Consider the following 15,251-nt stretch of genomic DNA (forward strand, 5'->3'; position numbering starts at 1 on the left):
GAGGGGCCAGTTACATTAGACGTTATTGTTGTCATATGGTTTTCTTCACTGCATTGCAGGCATTATCAGGCAAAATACCATGTTCATAATCATTCAACAATTAATTTGCATTTTCTGTCTAATAATGGATGTAAAAAAGAACGATAGCAAAAATGTGTTATGTAAAAATTATTTCATACTCCAAATTTGGGGGGGGGGCAACAAGGGGGTCCAAAATTGTTGTCACAGGGGTACTGCCCTCCCCCAAAACCGCTAGTGAACCTATACAATGGCCCTACATCAGCTTTAAGCTACTGATCCAATGTGTCCCTCCCAGTCACAACAAGGGCTGGAGAGGGTAGACGACAGAATGTCACGCGTCCATATCGACTTGGGGATGTATAGATTAGGGCTCGTGGACATGGTGGTTGAAAAATGATGTTGCAATATTAGTTGCGAGACAAAACTGAATCTATACGTGGATTGGTCTTGTGCATCAAAAATTATAATAATAAGTAAAAAGGTACTAAGCATAGTCTAGTCTGACTACTCTTGGGTATTGGAATATAACGGTCTTTGAACGGTCTAAAACCTATAGCGTTCGATGTCTGTCTATATATTTTCAGAGATTCGATTCCGAATGGATACAAATGTAACGTTCAAGAAAGATATCATTTAAAATATCAAAAGTTATAGCCTAGCCTATAACATGTATGTTATTGTTTAGCCTACTGCATAAACAAGCTAAATATTGTACATTTGTATTTGGCAAATACTGAAGCAGCATAATTTGGAAATGTATACTATTTTATAGTACTGAGCTGGCCTATAGCCTACATAAAACAAAGGAAATAGGTATTTGATAGTTGGCTATTGTAAAATAGCACATCAAATAATTTACCGCTAGCCTGACCCATGCTGCAATTCGCGACCGAGGCTATTATGCTGATTCAAATTAAAGATTTAGGCAACCAAATGAATATCATTATAAGGTGTTTGACATTTTTGTGTTATAAATGTATCAAAATAAACTTTACCAACCTACCTAAACATTTACTAGTGAAGGCTGTAGGTTGTACCACACAATGCGAAAATATATTCACACGTATTAACAAATAATGCATTAAATAGGACCTATGTAGTCTAACATTATGCGTAGCCTGAAGATTGATTCTCACATTTGGTTTTGTTCACACATATTCAAAAAAGTTATTGCTTTATTGATTAATATACGTACTCACCTAAGAGAAGGAAAACCTAATCATAACCCATACACATGCTGTATTATGCATTATTATGTTATTAGGGATATATAATAATGATTAGGGATGACCTCTAGTGACTAGTCCTTCCAACAAGCAGATGTAGCTATTCTATATAAACATTAATATTGTAACAAATGTCATTACTATACCACATGACCATATCTATTTGCCCATGTGTCCTCAAATGAATCTCTACTTTTCCTCTGCATTTCCAAACAACCAACGTGAGACGGGAGAAAATGAAATCGTGTTATTGTTGTTTTTGGATGAATCTGAGCCATACCTGTTTAGTGAATCGGTGTCCTCTCTCGACTGAATATGTGCCCTTTTCCGTGCCATTAAACCACTGCCTTGGATTTTCACTGAAGATTCATATTTAAGGCATCACCTGGCATGCTGCTGGTTCAGAATACCTTTATGTTGCTGAAAAATAGTACTTTTTGTATTATGAAAATTAATTTTCCATTCTTCCATTCTTCCACTCCAGATATTTATGAGGGTTCTGATGGTACCCATAATTGAAGAACATGTGCAAGATATTGGCAAGAATATTTTCTTAGATTTCATAACTGCCCGCTATCATGTAGCGCAACAATTTCCTTTGAAATCAATCAACCAATTTAGGTAGCATCTGTACTGGAGTCTATTTTGTTTCACTATACAGTAACAACAATATCAAAGTAATTTTCGCATAACACATTATTATGTTCAATAACCTATACAGTGCATGCTTTGTGTGTGCGTGCATGTGCCTTTCTATGTCCAGTTTAGGGTCTTTCACGCATATACCTTCACAATACTCTTATATCTATCTTGGCACCCTCACTTACCACGTTGATGGGCCAATATTGACCTGACAGTCACTGCCACCGGGCTCAAACCGCTCCAGGTGCAAATTCCTCTGGGTTACCTGCTGGTGGGCCCCGGTGACCACATAACATCCCTTATAACAGACTAAATTAAACTGACGCCATCTTGAAAACGGTGAAATTTGAAATGAATACATTTATAACTATTTTTAATGGACCATTAACCTACATTTAACATCAATGAAAAGCAACATATTCATTTGAAGATATAGGCTATCTAGGCCGAATACAATATGCTTTTGCAAAGTAACAGCTACATGCATTTTCTCACGTTCATTCCTAAATCTAAAATGAAAATGACCTGTGGGTTTTCCATATATTAAATTTCATACTCCTCTGCAAACGACAATGATGAATGTGCTCCCGACATGGAGACAGTGACAGCATTAATTGGTGTAACATTTTATTCATTTAGTAGATGCTCATAAAGAGTGACTTACAGTAGCCTAGTACGTCTATATTTGTTTCTTATTGGTCGCCTGTGGGAATCGAACCCAGAACCCTGGTGTTGCAAGCACCATGGTCCAGCAACGGAGCCACATGGGATTAGGAAAATTATCATTTAAACCACGTCCGAATGGATCACTATGATTGAGTAGCAGCAATCCCATATGAACACAATTCAGGTCTACTGAACCTAAAATCCATTAGGGCCTCGGGCTACCTGGGAATTTGAATATTTTTTTATGGACCATCATGATGAATAGGCTAGGCTAGTCTAGATGTGGAACGTTTTTGAAGGTGTATAGCTACATACTTTAGTTCATGCAGTTATTTTATGCAATTTATGCTACATCATGTGGGGGGAGTAAAGTATTATTTATGGAATGGTCAATACTTTTAAATTCTACATTTATTTATCTGGGAAGAATGCCTCTCAGTCTTTGACCTTGATTACCATAGAAACAAGGACGCTTACTCTATGGTCACTGTTGAGTGTTCAGGTCCTTGGACTGGTCCATTGTAAAGCAGTTTTATTCAATGAACATTTTAACCTTCTTTATTTGCTACTCTTGGATGATATTTTTTTACATAAAAGTTGTAACATCAAATGTGTCCTTAATGTACAAGTATTTCAGTTGGCCGATAAAGGGTTTGTAAATAACAGGCTTACAAAACATAAATGGAACATGCCTGGCATCAGTGGCTGGTGAAAAATGGCGTCTGGTTGCCTGGTGCTGGGTCTATTTTAGCTAACTGATTAGCAAGCTAGCTATATTTAAAAGCTTTGACTATATTACTGTGAATAGCAGTAGCTACATTTTCAGTACAATACTATCTTCATTGCAATATATTTCAATATGTCGGACTCAGAAGAGGACAGTCAAGATAAGCAACTTAAAATTGTAGTCATCGGAGACGGCGCATCGGGGAAGGTGAGGGATTTTTAGATTAGTTAGCTAGCTAACGGTAGTTAGCAGCTAGACTTATTATTTTGAGTTACGTTAGCTGAATAGCTAGCAACATAGCTATGTCACGGGGGCAATTGGGTAAATTACTGTGCAGTAGATAACTTTAGCTCAGAAGTATCTTACAGAATTGTCCTGCGTAGCTGCGTGTGCAAGACCAACGTTTTACCTATGCTTGTTAGCTGCTAGCTAACGTTAGCTCTTCAGACAGGTAGAACCATGAACCAAACCACCGAGGTTTGTCAAACAGGCAGTGTTTTTGTTTTAGCATAGCTAACTATAGCCAATGCTGCTAATTTAGTTGGTTAGTTACCGTCTTAATTTTTCACAACAGGGGCCAGAGTGATGTTAATAGCATTAGTTTGTGTTCCTGTGGAGCTAACTAACGACATGGAACAAAGTCTAGTCATTGTCTATGATGAGAGCTAGCTACTGTCCTCTGAATTATCTTCCCAACAGTCAGTGTCAACAGAAAGGACAATTACGCCTGCGGTGCATAACATGTTTCCCGGCCACACAACCTGGTCTCATAGACCAGACGCAACATAGTAAATGTAAATGGAGAGGCATGCTGGTATATTTTGCCAAATATCTCGCAATGCGTATATTTGGATTGCGAATCAGCATATTCTCCTCTTTCTAATTACATAAGGTTAGGCAGCTTACTCTGCTGTCATCGATCGCTAGACCAGAAATAGATGTTGGATGTTTACTATCTACACAAGTTATTTTTCAGTTTCATCCTAAGAACACAGTGTAGTGGTAAAATAAAAATACATTTTTTTGTGCCATTTAGGCGAAATGGAATTCTAAGTGTTACTCCAAATGTTTGTTTCTATTCATTTGCTATGGGTTCGCGCTAGTGTTCTAGCTTAGCCAACATTCTGTTGCCATTTTTCAGCCTTGTGTGAATTTTGACTCGTTCTATTGTCCAGCCTAATAAGACAGAAGGTTACTTAAGGCTAAATGTGTTGGGTGGGCGTAGGTGTATAATGAGAACGGCTAGTAACCCAAACGTTGCCTGTTCAAATCTCATCACGGACAGTTTTAGCTAATTAGCAACTTTTCAACTACCTACTACCTTTGAGCTACTTTGTAACTACTTAGCATGTTAGCCAACCTTAACCGTTACCCCCCCCCTAACATTAACCCTTTAACCTTAACCCCTAGCCTATCTAACATTAGCCATTAGCCACAACAATTTTGAGTTCATAACATATACATTTAGCAAATTTGTAACATATTGTACGAATTGTAACTCATAACATAATATACTGCTCAAAAAAATAAAGGGAACACTTACACAACACATCCTAGATCTGAATGAAAGAAATAATCTTATTAAATACTTAGTTGAATGTGCTGACAACAAAATCACACAAATAATCAATGGAAATCCAATTTATCAACCCACTGAGGTCTGGATTTAGAGTCACACTCAAAATTAGAGTGGAAAACCACACTACAGGCTGATCCAACTTTGATGTAATGTCCTTAAAACAAGTCAAAATGAGGCTCAGTAGTGTGTGTGGCGTCCACGTGCCTTTATGACCTCCCTACAATGCCTGGGCATGCTCCTGATGTGGCGGATGGTCTCCTGAGGGATCTCCTCCCAGACCTGGACTAAAGCATCCGCCAACTCCTAGACAGTCTGTGGTGCAACGTGGCGTTGGTGGATGGAGCGAGACATGATGTCCCAGATGTGCTCAATTGGATTCATTTAGGTTTGGGGAACGGGCGGGCCAGTCCATAGCATCAATGCCTTCCTCTTGCAGGAACTGCTGACACACTCCAGTCACATGAGGTCTAGCATTGTCTTGCATTAGGAGGAACCCAGGGCCAACCGCACCAGCATATGGTCTTACAAGGGGTCTGAGGATCTCATCTCGGTACCTAATGGCAGTCAGGCTACCTCTGGCGAGCACAGGCCCCCAAAGAAATGCCACCCCACACCATGACTGACCCACCGCCAAACCGGTCATGCTGGAGGATGTTGCAGGCAGCAGAACGTTCTCCACGGCGTCTCCAGACTCTGTCACGTCTGTCACGTGCTCAGTGTGAACCTGCTTTCATCTGTGAAGAGCACAGGGCGCCAGTGGCGAATTTGCCAATCTTGGTGTTCTCTGGCAAATGCCAAACGTCCTGCACGGTGTTGGGCTGTAAGCACAACCCCCACCTGTGGACGTCGGGCCCTCATACCACCCTCATGGAGTCTGTTTCTGACCGTTTGAGCAGACACATGCACATTTGTGGCCTGCTGGAGGTCATTTTGCAGGTCTCTGGCAGTGCTTCTCCTGCTCCTCCTTGCACAAAGGCGGAGGGAGCGGTCCTGCTGCTGGGTTGTTGCTCTTCTACGGCCTCCTCCATGTCTACTGATGTACTGGCCTGTCTCCTGGTAGCGCCTCCATGCTCTGGACACTACGCTGACAGACACAGCAAACCTTCTTGCCACAGCTCGCATTGATGTGCCATCCTGGATGAGCTGCACTACCTGAGCCACTTGTGTGGGTTGTAGACTCCGTCTCATGCTACCACTAGAGTGACAGCACCGCCAGCATTCAAAAGTGACCAAAACATCAGCCAGGAAGCATAGGAACTGAGAAGTGGTCTGTGGTCCCCACCTGCAGAACCACTCCTTTATTGGTGGTGTCTTGCTAATTGCCTATAATTTCCACCTGTTGTCTATTCCATTTGCACAACAGCATGTGAACTTTATTGTCAATCAGTGTTGCTTCCTAAGTGGACAGTTTGATTTCACAGAAGTGTGATTGACTTGTAGTTACATTGTGTTGTTTAAGTGTTCCCTTTATTTTTTTGAGCAGTGTATATGAAATGGATGATGGCATCCACAGTTTAAAAATACCATGCGAAGCTTAACATATCATACTCAATGGAGTGTCTCAGATTTACTAATCCGAAATGCTCTGAGACCAGGTTGGGCCACAGTGATTAGGTCCATGGTTGAAGAACATCAGGAAGGAGACAGAAGTATCACCCTAATCTGTCACATTTAGGGCTGATGAGTTCAGGATATTATTTTGCTCTGATAGAAACTATAGGCCAGAGTTCCCCAATTATAGTGCCTTCAGAAATTATTCACCCCCCTTGACTTGTTCCACATTTTGTTGTGTTACAGCCTGTATTTAAAATTGATTAAATTTAGATTTTGCATCACTGGACTACACACAATACCCCATAATGTCATTGTGGAATTATGTTTTTCGATTAAAAAAACCCAACAGATTTATAAAAAATGAAATGCTGAAATGTTTTAAGTCAATAAGCCTAAATACATTCAGGAGTAAAAATGTACTTAACAAGTCACACAATAAGTTTGCAATAGTTTTTAACAATTTTTGAATGACTACCTCTTCTCTGTACCCCACACATCTGTAAGGTACCTCAGTAAGGTACCACATTGGTTGGTAGACTTTCCAATTGTTGACAAAAGAAAATACGCTAGCCATTTTGGGATCTTTTATTGTGGGTCAATTTAATAATGCGAGAAATGGTGGTGGAAACCCCATTATGCGCAAATATTGATATTTTACATTTTAGTCATTTAGCAGACGCTCTTATCCAGAGCGACTTACAGTGGTGAATGCATACATTTTCCCCCGTACTGGTCCCCCGTGGGAATCGAACCCACGACCCTGGCGTTGCAAACACCATGCTCTACCAACTGAGCCACAGTTGACCGGAGTCTACACAGACCGTTGTGCCATAGCCAATCAGAGCTACAGTAGGTTTTTATGCAAAGAAGCCATTTGTCACACAGGCCTGCCATCATTCACTTTGAACAGGACTGTGTGTTTACAGGCAGTTGCAACAGCACGACTTTAGATCATTAGAACGCATTCGCCAAAAGCCACAAAATACACCTGAATGGATTTCTGCAAATATGTAAATACCACGGGAGTCCTCTTACATTTTGGAACTTTACAGACCTGTTGATCAAACAACCATGAAAATGGTAGGCTCTCTCTCCCTCAGTTATTCACATCAACAACTAATGCTAGCCAGAGCAAGATGAACTAAAATCTAACAAAGAACATTTAGGTAAACACATTCAAACTTCTTCAGCTAGTTGCTCATCAAAATTGCACTGTTAAACAATGGGGAATGTAGCCTACTCGTCCATCTGCAGCTTGCCTGCCAATGCATTCATATTTGTCCTAACCAAGCACCCAAGCTAACTGGCTAAATGTGGCTAGTTTGCTAGCTAGGTACTTCCAGACACAAATGAGAGCACTCATCAGTCTTACAATTTTACTCGCCGTAGCAGAACTGGTTAGGGTGTTTACACGTTATCTAAAGTGTTCGCTACTATTATAATTTTTTTGTTTACGTTTACTAACACCGGTCATATCTGGTGGGTGTTGCGCGTTCGTAAAATCATCAGTTTTTCAGCGTTATGGCACTCAGTCGAGAGTGCTCTGAAATCGTGAATTTGCAAACACAAGATATATGCTAACTGGATAACAGTAGTTCAAGTTCTTGCAAGCTAATTAAATAACACCTGCGACTTTAGCTGTGTATAGCCACCGAAAAACGATATGAGGGGGAAAAGTCAGTCACCCACTCCTCCAATAACATTACATGACATCCTCTTAGCTCGCTAAGTAGCTAACATTAGGCTCCGTGTTTTTAGCTTACTATATAAATAGATATGCTAGCCTATTTGCCACGTTGTAACTGTTGTGATCATTGCCCTTGCTAGTTGGATTGTATTGACATTCCCAGCCGTAGTTACATTCGTCCGGTTTTGTCCAAAATATTGAGTCATTGGAATTGAAATAGTGCATCCCAAATGCAGGCAGCAAACAATGTACCAGTCCAGCTGTGATTTACAAACTGATAGCAATAGTTTTTGGACTACCAAGAAATGTATTGGTGAATTATATTAATCATGTTGTGAACCGCATCCATCTATTCTGCCAACAATGCCTTAGTGTATGTCATGGAATGTTGAGTCATCAAGGCAAAGGGTGGCTACTTTGAAGAATCTAAATATGTTTTGATTTGTTTAACACTTTTTTTAGTGTTATTTCATAGTTTTGATATCTTCACTATTATTCTACAATGCAGAAAATAGTAAAAATGAAGAAAAACCCATGAATGAGTAGGTGTGTCCAAACTTTTGACTGGTACTGTAAAGTGGGACACTTTTTGCATTTGTCTTCTCTAAGCTTTTTGACATCTATCCAACATATTAGCCCATCACATGATACATTGTTATTATGCAGATTTTAGAATATTCACATGAAAAGCTGTTGTCATTTTGATGGAAACCTAGCTACTGTCATAAATAATTTGTTCACTGCAAATTCACTGCAAGAATCCCAAACAGATATAGTATTTGGCAAAAACAGGATAATTTCAACCCTTGATTACATTGGGATACGATAACATACAGTGCATTCGTAAAGTATTCAGACCCCTTGACTTTTCAACATTTTTGTTGCATTAGAGCATTATTCTAAAATGGGTTAAATAGTTTTTTTTCTCCTCATCAATCAACACACAATACCCCATCATGACAAAGCAAAAACAGTTTTTTAAATTTTAGCAAATTTATTACAAATACAAAAACCGGAAATATCACATTTACAGTTGAAGTCAGAAGTTTACATACACTTAGGTAGGAGTAACTAAAACTCGTTTTTCTACCACTCCACAAATTTCTTGTTAACAAACTAAAGTTTTGGCAAGTCGGTTAGGACATCTACTTTGTGCATGACACAAGTAATTTTTCCAACAATTGTTTACTGACAGATTATTTCACTTATAATTCACTGTATCACAATTCCAGTGGGTCAGAAGTTTACATATACTAAGTTGACTGTGCCTTTAAACAGCTTGGAAAATTCCAGAAAATGATGTCATGGCTTTAGAAGCTTCTGATAGGCTAATTTCCATAATTTGAGTCAATTTGAGGTGTACCTGTGGATGTATTTCAAGGCCTACCTTCAAACTCAGTGCCTCTTTGCTTGACATAGGAAAATCTAAAGAAAGACCTCAGGGGAAAAAATGTAGACCTCCACAAGTCTGGTTCATCCTTGGGACCAATTTCCAAACGCCTGAAGGTACCACTTTCATCTGTACAAACAATAGTACGCAAGTATAAACACCACGCAGCCGTCATACCGCTCAGGAAGGAGACGCGTTCTGTCTCCTAGAGATGAACGTACTTTGTTGCGAAAAGTGCAAATCAATCCCAGAACAACAGCAAAGGACCTTGTGAAGATACTGGAGGTAACGGGTACAAAAGTATCTATATCCACAGTAAAACGAGTCCTATATCAACATAACCTGAAAGGCCACTCAGCAAGGAAGAAGCTACTGCTCCAAAACCGCCATAAAAAAGCCAGACTACGGTTTGCAACCAACCACACATGGGGACAAAGATCGCACTTTTTGGAGAAATGGTCTGATGAAACAAAAATAGAACTGTTTGGCCATAATGACCATCGTTATGTTTGGAGGAAAAAGGGGGAGGCTTGCAAGCTGAAGAACACCATCCCAACCGTGAAGCGTGGGGGTGGCAGCATCATGTTGCGCGGCTGCAGGAGGGACTGGTGCACTTCACAAAATAGATGGCATACTGAGGAAGGAAAATTATGTGGATATATTGATGCAATATCTCAAGACATCAGTCAGGATGTTAAAGCTTGGTCGCAAATGGGTCTTCCAAATGGACAATGACCCCAAGCATACTTCCAAAGTTGTGGCAAAATGGCTCAAGGACAACAAAGTCAAGGTATTGGAGTGGCCATCACAACGCCCTGACCTCAATCCTATAGAAAATGTGTGGGCAGAACTGAAAAAGTGTGTGCAAGCAAGGAGGCCTACAAACCAGACTCAGTTACACCAGCTCTGTCAGGAGTAATGGGCCAAAATTCACCCAACTTATTGTGGGAAGCTTGTGGAAGGCGACCTGACTTGTTTGACCCAAGTTAAACAATTTAAAGGCAATGCTACCAAATACTAATTGAGTGTATGTAAACTTCTGACCCACTGGGAATGTGATGTAAGAAATAAAAGCTAAATCAATCATTCTCTCTACTATTATTCTGACATTTCACATTCTTAAAATAAACTGGGGATCCTAACTGACCTAAAACAGGGAATTTTTACTAGGATTAAATGTCAGGAATTGTGAAAAACTAAGGTGCATGTAAACTTCCGACTTCAACTGTACGTAAGTATTTTGACCCTTTACTCAGTACTTTGTTGAAGCACCTTTTGCAGTGATTACAGCCTCGAGTCTTCTTTGGTATAACGCTACAACCTTGGCACACCTGTATTTCGAGAGTTTCTCCCATTCTTCTCTGCAGATCCTCTCAAGATCTGTCAAGTTGGATGGGGAATGTTGCTGCACAGCTATTTTCAAGTCTCTCCAAAGATGTTTGATCGGGTTCGAGTCTGGGCTCTGGCGGGGCCATTCAAGGACATTCAGAGACTTTTCCCGAAGCCACACCTGCATTGTCCTGGCTGTGTGGTTAGGGTCGTTGTCCTGTTGGAAGGTGAACCGTTGCCCCAGTCTGAGGTCCTGACCACTCTGGAGCAGGTTGTCATCAAGGATCTCTCTGTACTTTGCTCCGTTTTATCTTTCCCTCTTTCCTGACTAGTCTCCCAGTCCCTGCCGCTGAAAATAATCCCCACAGCATGATGCTGCCACCACCATGCTTTACCGTAGGGATGATCCCAGATTTCCTCCAGACGTGACACTTAGCATTCAGGCCAAAGGTTTCAATCTTGGTTTCATCAGACCAGAGAATCTTGTTTCTCATGGTCTGAGTGTCTTCGGGTGCCTTTTCGCAAACTCCAAGCGGGCTGTCATGTGACTTTTACTGAGGAGTGGCTTCCGTCTGGCCACTCTACCATAAAGGCCAGATTGGTGGAGTGCTGTAGAGATGCTTGACCCATCTCCACAGAAGAACTCTGTCAGATTGACCATCAGGTTCTTGGTCACCTCCCTGACCAAGACCCTTCTCCCCTGATTGCTCAGTTTGGCTGTGCGGCCAGCTCTAGGAAGAGTCTTGGTGTTTCCAAACTTCTTCCATTTAAGAATGATGGAGGCCACTGTGTTCTTGGGGACCTTCAATGCTGCAGAAATGTTTTGGTACCCTTCCCCAGATCTGTACCTCGACACGATCCTGTCTGGGAGCTCTACGGACAATTCCTTCGACCTTATGGCTTGGTTTTTACTCTGCCATGCACTGTCAACTGTGGGACCTTTGTATAGACAGGTGTGTTCCTTTCCAAATCATGTCCAATCAATTGAATTTACCACAGGTGGACTCCAATCAATTACGAGTCTCTTTGCAAAGGGTCTGAATACTTAAATAAGGTATTTCTGTTATTTTTCATACATTTTTCACACAATTTCTAAAAACCTGTTTTCGCTTTGTCAGTATGGGGTATTGTGTGTAGATTGATGAATTAAAAAACTATATGTATATTTTTTTAGAATAACATAGCAAAATGTGGAAAAAGCGAAGGGGTCTTTAATGCTTTCCCAAATGCACTGTATGTCTCTCTATTTAAGTGTGGGAATACGTGGGAACAGATTTCCTAAATGTATAATCACTGAGCTGATTTCCTGGTGACTTTTACAGTCTTATGTCCAATAATGAAAAAAGCTATGAAATAAAACTCGGTGTCGTTCGTAATGGTTTGTACACTATATGCTCCAGTCTTCATTTGTTCAGAGGGAGATTGCCAAGATGATCAAAGTACTGTTACTGTGTAACAGATCTATAAGTTGTTTCAAAGATGGCATAGTGGATTTATATCTGGCATGAATCCAGTCTTGTAAACCTATTAATCGTTCCTGACCCTTAATCCAGGTTGCATGTGTTGTTGGAGGGATTTTTTGTCAACTTTTGGACCATGGTACTCTGGTTGTCTAATTTTACTATGTTAGCCAGTGATTACAGGTAAGCCACACAGGTGTGTGTGGACTACACAATAAATGTAGTTGCTGTATTGCCTAGTACATGGTAGCCTAGCAGCCTAGATACAGTGCATTCGGAAAGTATTCAGACCTCTTCACTTTTTCCACATTTTGTTACGTTTCAGCCTTGTTCTAAAATCGATTAAATCTACACACAATACCCCATAATGACAAAGGGAAAACAGGTTTTTAGAAAGTTTTGCAAATGTATGTGAGAGATATATAAAAATATGCCTTATTTACATAATTATTCAGACCCTTTGCTATGGGACTCGAAATTGAGCTCAGGTGCATCCTGTTTCCATTGATCATCCTTGATGTTTCAACAACTTGGAGTCCATCTGTGGTAAATACATTTGATTGGACATGATTTGGAAAGGCACACACCTGTCTACATTTTTAAACCTGTTCTCACATAATTCATATTGTAGGTCTAGGTTACAGGGCAATTATATAGTCCTAGGTCTATTGGCTCACTCAGGTATACTATTCAATGTAGATAAAATAGTGTCTAGAATCTCAAAATCAGCTTGTGGTTGAGTAGAGGAAAAAGTGTAGCCTACATTTTTTTAAGTGAACCCTCTCCTTGCCATATGCTATATTCAGGAGTTAAAGTTGTTTTCTCAGTTGACTCCCTGCTGCAGAAGCAGCGCATTAACATGACCGTTGTTGCTTTGCAGTCATGACCGATTCATTCATATGAACCAGCAGGGGACAAGTCTCAGACCTCAGAAATAGTATTGACCTCGCTCCAGATTGCACACATCTTTAAGACTCATATGCTGTTATTCTTGTTAAAAACCCTCTACATGCGTTTATTGTTTTCTTAATGAGAAGCTTTCAGTTCACGCCTATGCTCTTCTATTACGTTTAGAGTATAACCAACTGTGGTAGAAGTTTAGTGGGAAGAGGCTGGAGAGTTCTGCAGTGATTAAATGTTCACACGGTGTCTGGATCATTGTTAGGTTACTTGCTTTCTGTCAGCACTGAGGCCAGTAATAAAACCAGTCACCATTCTGGACACACACAAAAAAATAGAAACTTGTATTAACCTCACCTAAAACTATTTCAGTCTTTCGTTCATTCTCTTCCTGGTAGATATAGGCTAGGCCAATATTTTCCAGACCTAGGCGCTATAGCCTACTTTGCAGAAAAGCCTACATGCAAATGTTCAGGTTTATTATGGACAAGTGTTTTGTATGAGACTGCTTTGCCTGCATGATCATAATGCAGGTAAATGTACCAATAAAATGTTTTTAAAAAATAACTTTTATTTAACCAGGCAAGTCAGTTAAACACATTCTTATTTTCGATGACGGCCTAGGAACAGTGGGTTAACTGCCTTGTTCAGGGGCAGAATGACAAATTTGTACCTTGTCAGCTCAGGGATTCGATCTTGCAACCTTTCAGTTACAAGTCCAACGCTCTAACCATTAGGCTACCTGCCGCCCCCCGAAAATATATTTTCTACAGCACAGACAGGTGGCAGCAAGGCAAAGAGGTTGTCATGACAATGCTGCAATTTTTCTTCTTCAGTGCATCTCTGAATCCTCAAATTATTGTGTGAATGTGTTGCAGTGATTTGAAGGGTTTTTCGGCTTCACTAGTCTCTTGAAAGTCATTTTTCCCCCTCTGAGAGAAAGAAAACAAATGGAGCAGTTACCCTATGTAGGCTCAACGAGAAAAATGAATGTTCCCAGTCTGAGAAGTTCTTCAGGCGGACAGAGAACACACACAGCTTAGTTTTCAGTAGAAACGCTACATTAATAACCCCCCCTCACACTGCTGCCAGGTGTCAGTTCATCACTGTCTCCATGACTTACCTGCTTGTCTGTTTTGGGCAGAAAACAGGACCCATACCCCTATTTTGAATAGGCACCAGTGACTGACATCTTGAATGCTGTTTCCCCCCTTATTAATGTCAATTTGCTCAGCAAATTGCAATCGGATCAGTTTTTCTTGGACGGCATCTTGCGGGGTATTTTCACATGCGGTTGTCCATTCAGAAAAATGTAGGGGAGATGTGTGAAGGCTTGTCCACCACCTGAGGTAGGAGCTGTCAAAAATATGGATACTCCCAGTTTCATCAGGCGTCACGTGACATTACAGAAGCTAAAGGACTTTTAACTCGACATATTTGTGTTGTTGAAATAGCATAGCATACATGCAGAGTAGGAATTAATAAACTATCCTAAATCTAAGATATGTATTGCTACTTGTCAGCATATGGTAGAAATGGAAGGATCCTTTGTCGACAGGAAAGCACCCTAACTAAGCTCACATTAAATATTAGTGATGTCACATCATGGACATACTGTGACTTGCTATCTCTCTCTCTCCTACCTCTTTCCCTCTCTCTCTCCTACCTCTTTCCCTCTCTCTCTCTCTCTCCTACCTCTTTCCCTCTCTCCTACCTCTTTCCCTCTCTCCTACCTCTTTCCCTCTCTCTCTCTCCTACCTCTTTCCCTCTCTCTCTCTCTCCTACCTCTTTCCCTCTCTCTCTCTCTCTCCTACCTCTTTCCCTCTCTCTCTCTCTCTCCTACCTCTTTCCCTCTCTCTCTCTCTCTCCTACCTCTTTCCCTCTCTCTCTCCTACCTCTTTCCCTCTCTCTCTCTCTCCTACCTCTTTCCCTCTCTCTCTCTCTCCTACCTCTTTCCCTCTCTCTCTCTCTCTCCTACCTCTTTCCCTCTCTCTCTCCTACCTCTTTCCCTCTCTCTCTCCTACCTCTTTCCCTCTCTCTCTCCTACCTCTTTCCCTCTCTCTCTCCTAC

At 40.7% G+C, this 15,251-nt stretch overlaps 1 protein-coding gene across 3 annotated transcripts in view; it reads left to right on the forward strand.

Annotated features, from left to right (window-relative positions):
• The first annotated feature begins 3,264 nt into the window (after positions 1-3,264).
• The window catches only part of rab28 (RAB28, member RAS oncogene family), a 53,990-nt gene continuing 42,003 nt past the window's right edge, over positions 3,265-15,251 (forward strand). For 2 of the 3 annotated variants that reach the window (XM_045717976.2, XM_045717975.2), the window contains exon 1: positions 3,265-3,489. In XM_045717976.2, coding sequence (XP_045573932.1) covers positions 3,415-3,489 — 75 coding nt within the window. In that variant the 5' untranslated portion in view covers positions 3,265-3,414. Of the gene's footprint in view, positions 3,490-7,284; positions 7,496-15,251 lie in introns of those variants that run through there. The other variant, XM_045717977.2, reaches the window with a different exon arrangement.

Source organism: Salmo salar, chromosome 05 (genome assembly GCF_965601325.2).
Source record: "Salmo salar chromosome 05, fSalSal1, whole genome shotgun sequence".
Lineage (NCBI taxonomy): Eukaryota > Metazoa > Chordata > Actinopteri > Salmoniformes > Salmonidae > Salmo > Salmo salar.